This window comes from Danio rerio, chromosome 16 (assembly GCF_049306965.1).
Source record: "Danio rerio strain Tuebingen ecotype United States chromosome 16, GRCz12tu, whole genome shotgun sequence".
Lineage (NCBI taxonomy): Eukaryota > Metazoa > Chordata > Actinopteri > Cypriniformes > Danionidae > Danio > Danio rerio.
In genome coordinates, this window is record NC_133191.1 from 59,682,501 (window position 1) to 59,690,000 (window position 7,500).

The 7,500-nt window shown below is 44.6% G+C and overlaps 2 protein-coding genes across 12 annotated transcripts in view; both read left to right on the plus strand.

The window, feature by feature from the left end:
• Nucleotides 1-2,390, plus strand: part of osr2 (odd-skipped related transciption factor 2) — a 3,648-nt gene extending 1,258 nt beyond the window's left edge. For 2 of the 4 annotated variants that reach the window (NM_001017694.1, XM_073924958.1), the window contains 3 exon segments: nt 1-223; nt 828-927; nt 2,097-2,390. The exon segment at nt 1-223 is cut by the window's left edge and continues 333 nt beyond it. In NM_001017694.1, the coding sequence (NP_001017694.1) occupies nt 1-223; nt 828-927; nt 2,097-2,171 (398 nt within the window). In that variant the 3' untranslated portion in view covers nt 2,172-2,390. 4 annotated transcript variants of the gene reach the window in all.
• Nucleotides 2,391-4,459: 2,069 nt separating this feature from the next.
• Nucleotides 4,460-7,500, plus strand: part of vps13b (vacuolar protein sorting 13 homolog B) — an 87,987-nt gene continuing 84,946 nt past the window's right edge. For all 8 annotated transcript variants that reach the window (XR_012391852.1, XM_073925667.1, XM_073925666.1 and 5 more), the window contains exons 1-3: nt 4,460-4,534; nt 6,048-6,212; nt 6,726-6,869. Coding sequence is in view for 7 of the 8 variants with exons in the window: in XM_073925667.1 (XP_073781768.1) it covers nt 6,066-6,212; nt 6,726-6,869 (291 nt within the window). In the remaining variant the exon portion in view is untranslated. The remainder of the gene's footprint in view (nt 4,535-6,047; nt 6,213-6,725; nt 6,870-7,500) is intronic.

Here is a 7,500-nt window from a genome sequence, read left to right on the forward strand (position 1 = left end):
CGCCGGTGACCGGACAGAGCAGACTGAGCCCGGAGCGCAGACCGGCGCGCGGCAGACTCCCGGCCAAGAGCAAGAAGGAGTTCATCTGCCGGTTCTGCGGGAGACACTTCACCAAATCCTACAACCTGCTGATCCACGAGCGCACACACACCGACGAGCGGCCCTACACCTGCGACATCTGCCACAAGGCCTTCCGGAGACAAGACCACCTGCGGGACCACCGGTGAGCGCGCGCGCGTGAAAGAGAGAGAGAGAGTGTGTGTGTGAGAGAGAGTGTGTCTGTCATATATTTGCGTGTGTGTGTGTTTATCTGTCGTATGCGTTTGTATAAAGAGTGTGTGCGCGCGTGTGTGTGTTACAGAATGCTGTGTTGCTGTAACCCCGCGCTGGGTCAAACGCTGATATATTCTTTAATTAAACCTAAAGACTAAAATCGCCTGAAGATGATGATGAAGATGTTCTCGCTATTCTACACCTCTGAGTGTGTTGATTATTCTGAACATGAGCAAGTGGAGAGAGCTGAACACCGGTCACCGCTGACCCACAGCGGAGAGGAATACACACGAGTGAACGGTGACCGGTGTTCCTCTGCTCAACAAGAAAAACTCAAACATGTTTGGATCTTTACATCACACTTTTACCCCGGGGTTGGGTTAGTCCATATTTGACCCAACTTTTGTTTACGACACCCGAGCATTTTAGTGTAATATAGCTGTAGTTCAGTGCGCGCGCGCGTGTGTGTGAGTGTGTGTGTGTGTGTGTGTGTGTGTGTGTGTGTGCTGGGTTATTCTGAGGGTCGTGCTGACCCCCTCTCGCCTGTTCCTCAGATATATCCACTCTAAGGAGAAACCCTTCAAGTGTCAGGAGTGCGGGAAGGGCTTCTGTCAGTCCAGAACTCTGGCGGTCCACAAGACACTGCACCTGCAGGTGAATCTCCATCAACACACACACACACACACACATTAATGCTGGGCTGCAACACAACGCTTGATCAGAATAGACAAACCCCACCGCTGGGCTAAAAAGTGTCATTAAAATTCAACTGAATAAATAAGCCAGCGATGTGTTCCGCCGACCCAGCGTTATCTAGATCCTGCATGATGAACTGAGGCTTTAATAACAGGAGTGTGGCTGCACCTGCTCTCTGTATTCACTTTTATTCACTGTAAATAAACACTAGTGTGCTGGGTTAATGATGAGCAGACATGTCAAACACTGACTTAAACTATATTTCCTCCTTCAGTTTGTCCATATTTATTGTGGTAAATCTTGGATTAAACACGTCGCAGATCTCCCTTTATTATTATCCAGGATGTTCTCCATATGTTTGTGCAGATACATCACATTTCCACACACTGGAGATCAGTCCATTCACAGATTAATATGTTGAGGAAAATATTAAATACCATTAAAAAAGAGGAAGAATGGGGAGAAAATACTGCAGTTTGTAGTTGTTTTGTGCTATATTTCGTCTGATTGTAAATGTCAGATCTTTATACTGAAGATGTTCTCTGAGCAAACTCTTATTTTAGTGGAGAAACCCGATTAATAAAACTGTCCTGTTTAAATGCACTGAAATAAATCATTATTATTCACTGAGCAATGGATTCAATCGTGCTGTAATCGGGCTGTGCTCATATATGCTGTATATAAACACAAACACATGCCGCCGCCGCCGCCGCCGTGCTTCATTATTCATTATTCCACATCTCTCTCATCTCAACTCCACATTTCTCTTATTTTAAATGTTTTAATTAATGAAGTATTTCTCTCTGTCTCTAATCTGAGTATTAAATGTTTTCTATTATTGATTATTTCGATGTTTCTCTAATCTTGAATGTTTAAGGACTTATTTGATTATTTCTCCTTGTCTCAAATCCTTCAACATTCCTTAAATTATTGATTGATTGTTGACTGTGTGTGTGTGCGTGTGCGTGTGCGCGCGCGCGTGTGTGAGAGTGTGTGTGCTGAAAGCTAAAGGGAATAATCCTGTGCTTGCTTCAAATCCGAACAGGAATCTCCTCACAAATGCCCGACATGCGGAAGAACCTTTAATCAAAGAAGTAACCTGAAAACTCACCTTCTCACCCATACAGACCTCAAGCCTTTCTGCTGCGGCCGCTGCGGGAAGGTGTTTCGGCGCAACTGCGACCTGCGGCGCCACAGTCTGACACACACACCGCCGCAGCAGGACCCAACCGCACAATAACCATAACCCAACCCAGGACAGCTCGATAGCCCAAAATAACCATAGCACTCACGATCACGGACACACTCCTGCAGGACACACTCACCCCTCAATAACAGACTCAGTGTGTGTGTGTGTGTGTGATGATGATGATGATGATGATGATGATGATGATGTAAATAAACGTTTCTTGTTGCTCCTCTTTCTGCCTGAGGTGTGTGTGTGCGCATTGGTACAGCAGATGTATGCTGAACACGAGCTCTGTGTGATGAAGCAGGTAAACTCTGCTGGAGGTGCAGATAATACAATATTTCCTCCTCTATGCTTGTTTGGACTTTTTAAAAGGTGTAATAAAATGAGTCGACATGTCTTTAATGATTTCGCTAAATTACACACACACACACACACACACACACACACACACACACACACACACACACACACACGCGATTGTTTTATTTGTTGAAGTTTATTTGTTGTTTATAGGGTTATTTTGTTGAGTTTATGCTGATATAATTGTGTTGGATATATGAGGAATATATAATACAATAATATATAATACATTTCTGTGCAGCAGTGTGTAATTAATTAATCTTAAATGAATGTATAATGATTGTGATTTGATAGCTACTGGTCATTGTGATTTCACTCAGTAAATTATTGATAAATTATTAATTTAATTATTGAGTAAATTACAAAAACATGCCCTGGCCACAAACGAGTTTAACATGAAGGCTATAACAGTGGATCAAAACAAACGATTAACGTTTTTATTTAAAAAATAAATATAATAATAATAATAATAATAATAATAATAATAATAATAATAGCTTAATTATTTTATGTGAATGCTGAAGGAAGATTTGCGGCATGGAAATGTTATAAAGAGATTAATTTTCATCGGGATATGCAATCATATACAGTATATATATTAATGAGCTGAAATAACAATTCCTGAGATTTGATTGGGACAACTTAACTGTGTTGTGCTTTATCCATATACATTTGTTAAAAGTGTTGAGTTAACTTTATCGAGTTGTGTTGGGTCAACCTGAATGAATTGTGTGCAACCCTGCATTTTCACAGTGTGTGTTACAGTAAATATCTACCGATAAACTATTAAAGTCTTGGCATTTATCACAGATTAATCTGTAAATCCTGTAATTAATTGCGGATGGATGGTATTAAATCATGTAAAGCTCGCGAACACACAGGGAGAGCCGCTTCAGGACAGAGACTGACCCGTTACTGCAGCACTGCACCGGCGGAGCCCACAGCCACAGCACGGACACAGAAATACAGCCAATATTCTTAAACTCGCCATCATCCGCTTCATATTATAGCAACTCAAATATAAACTACATTTAGGCTTCATTAATTCTCAAATTCAGCCGTGGAAAGGCGCGTCGCTGATTGTGGATTTATATGTTTGTTTACAGATTATTATATAGCTTAATCCTTTTATAATTATCAATTAATATTTCATAGAGTTATACAGTCAGTCTTTAATACTGATGGCTATTCGGTGTTACAATAGTCTTAATAATAATAATAATAATAATAGTAATAATAATGATAGGCCTACGTCAAATGTAATTGTAATTGTAAATGTAATTGTTTACTCTAATAATCGGCGATATCAGAAGCCTAAATACAGTTTAATTATTAGTATTAGTGGTGTAATGATGAACTGGTGTCGGTGAGCTGTTTATTTACACTCATATAGTTTTGCTTGTTCAAACTACTTAATTAAAGTGAGCTGAAACAACACAAGTCTTGAGATTTCATTGTTACAGCTTAATTGTTTTATGTTCAATCCACATAACTTAAATTTGTTAAAAGTGTTAAGTTAACTTAATCAATTTGAGTTGGGTCAAAATGGGTGAATATTTGTACAGTGAAGGCGACTGGTCTAGTTTTGAATCCAGGCTGTTCTCCGTGTATAGTGTGTGTGTCTGTGTGTGTGTGTGTGTCTGTGTGTGTGTGTGTGTGTGTGTGTGTGTGTGTTCAATGCTCGATAATAGCTGCTGTCTCCTGTGAATAATGCTCGTTATTCGGTGTTTGCTGATGAACTGTGTGTGTGTGATGGTCACTGGTGTGTCAGAGGTGAACTCCGGCTCTGTGAGCTCGGTTCCGCGCAGGTGTGCTGGATTAAATCTGCGTTATTCGCTCTCTACACACTGCTGTTCGACACGAGCTAAACCAATAGCAGTTTTAGTCAATCTGCGCATGCGCACGTCTGCCTTCGAGTCGGAAGTGACGCGTGGACGCAGCCTGTGTGTGCGGAAGTAATGGTCGTGGTGTGTGTTTGTGTATGTGGAGCAGCCGGACGCGTCGCATGAACCCGTAAGTGTTTCTCTGTGTATGTGTGTGTTTTCAGTGTGTGTGTTGCGAGTGTGTGAGCACTGACCGCGGATCAGCTGTGCAGAGAGCGCGCGTGAGTGTGTGTTCCCGCTCCTCTGTACACATATGGCGGATGACAGCAGGCGCTTCTGGACCAGGTGAAGGCCCACAGAGCGCTACCTGCAGCGGGTACAGCCTCAGTCTGAGGGACTTCAGTAGTGTATAATGCTGGAGGACACACAGCAGAGTCTGACATGACTGACACACTGTACAGTGAACACTGCAGAGAGAGAGAGAGATGCTGTCACCATTACACAGATGATCTGGACACACAGCAGCTGCTCGGATATAAACACAGCACACTACTGTAGAAGACTATATCATACTGCAGTACAGCGCGGATTACTGTAGTCAACACTGAAGTACACTGCAGCTGTTGATCAGGTCACTGTAGTCCGCTCTGCAGTGTGCTGCAGTTACCCTCTGTAATGTCATTGATTAACACTGAACAGGCTAGTGCACTACACTGCAGTGTGCTCAAACACACCACTGTTGACTGCAGACAGCTGGAGTGTGTGTCCTGATCTGCACTGCCGGCTGCTGTGTTCTGCTGGTCTGCAGTGCTTCTGTTCTCCTCGTGTGTGTGTGTGTGTGTGTGTGTGTGTGTGTGTGTGTGTGTGTGTGTGTGGATATTAGGCATGGGTCAGTATTAGTCTCTGACAGTGTGATGTAATATCTCAGTATTGTGTTATTACTGCTCTACAATAAGTTGTTTGGGGCTGTGTTCACACCTGTAGGTCGATTCTCTTGTTCCTAAACAGCGGTTAAACCTGTTCCAGTGCTGCTCTTTGCTCTCGGTGCGCTTCACTTTCACACGGCAAAGTTTCTCAACGGTCCAGAAGAGCTGAAACAGTCACATACGAGTAAACTCTCTGAGTCACACTGCTCAGCCTTTATTTTGCAGAGTCCCGCTCAGCTGTCATGCGTCCTAAATTTAATATATGACGAAGAGGAATGTAAACGCTGCTCTTTATTTTAAATGGTGACACACACAGACATCATCACCACATATCAGGCAGAGCTGACAGCAGAGATGACAGATGAACTAAGACTGTGTCCGCTCTATTTTCCTAATGGATGAACAGCTCTCGGTGATAGTTCAGCATGCTTTCCCTTCACATTTGAGTTCTTTCACACTCTACAGCTCGTTTCAGTCCGGCCGTTACACCTCATACTGGCCATCTCTGACGGATTGGTGTGGATCTGAGCGCGATTGCTGGATTCACATATGCCAACCCGCGCTGACGGGGGAAACATGCCAGGTTCTGAAACAAAAGTCTAGGTGTGAAAGCACTCTTAAATGACTGGGTCAAAAAAACAACACCACCCCCCCCCCATTGAACACTGTCATTTATTTAATAACATTTAATATTATATGTTGGACCTGTAGCTTTTGATGTATATGAATGCACATGTATGCATATGTGTGTGTGTGTGTGTGTGTGTTGTGCTGCAGGCGTGAGGGTGTGTCAGGATGTTGGAGTCGTATGTGTCTCCTCTGCTGATGAGTTATGTGAACCGCTACATAAAGAACCTGAAGCCGTCAGACCTGCAGCTGTCACTATGGGGCGGCGACGTGGTGCTGAGCAAACTGGACCTGCGGCTGGACGTGCTGGAGCAGGTGACACTGACCTACACTGACCTACACTGACACGCATTGACCATTATTGATTCTCACTGACCCACACTGACCTCACTGGCCATTACTGACTACACTGGCCCACCCTGACATGCACTGACCCACACTGACATGCTGACCCACACTGACCATTGCTGACTACACTGACCCATACTGACACACTGACCCATACTGACTATTACTGACCCTCACTGACCCACATTGACCTTTACTAACCCACACCAACCATTACTGTTCCACACTGATCATTTCTGACCCATAATGACCCATGCTGACCCTCATCAACCCTCACTGACCCATAACCAAACATCACTGACCTAATCTGACACGGAATGACTCACACCAATTGGCCCACACTATCACTGACCCACTCTGACTGACCCACACTGAATGACCCACCCCAATAGACCCACACTGACTGACCCACACTGACTGAATTTCACCAATTGACCCACACCGACTGACCCGCACTAATGCTGTGTGTGTGTGTTTCAGGAGCTGAAGCTGCCCTTCACCTTCCTGAGCGGCCACATCCACGAGCTGCGCATCCATGTGCCCTGGACCAAGCTGAGCTCAGAGCCGGTGGTCGTCACCATCAACACCATGGAGTGCATCCTGAAGCTGCGGGACGGAGCCACGGTCAGTGTCAAGCCCACACTGTAGCTGTAGTAGCATGTGCGCTAGCGCTCTGCAGTGTTCTGATTGGCTGTTAGTGCTCCTGCAGAGATGTGTTTCCTGTGTGTCGTCAGTCAGTTGTTTCATTAGTATACGGTGCAGTCGTGGTGTTCGGCGTGTGTCTGTCACTGTGCTGATCATCTGCAGCTGCTCTGTCAGTGTGACAGCAGAACCCTCTGATGACTGCCGCGCTCCTTCATCTGTAAACCTGCTCATCACTCACATCTCCTGTGTGTGTGTGTGTGTGTGTGTGTGTGTGTGTGTGTGTGTGTGTGTGTGTGTGTGTGTGTGTGTGTGTGTGTGTGTGTGTGTGTGTGTTTTACTCGGATTTCTGTGACTCGCTCCAGTGTAAACACACAGCAGATATGAAGATGAACTGAACTGAATCAGCTCTGGTGTGTGCTGCTGTGCTTGACGGAGGAGAAACACACACACACACACACACACACACACACACACACACACACACACACACACACACACACACACAGCAGTTGCGTATGTAGGAGTGTGTGTTCTCTGCTGCAGGTCTGGGCCAGATGGACAGTTAGAAACAGTTTAAGAGGGAAGTCAATTACAGCTGATTACAGCGGCT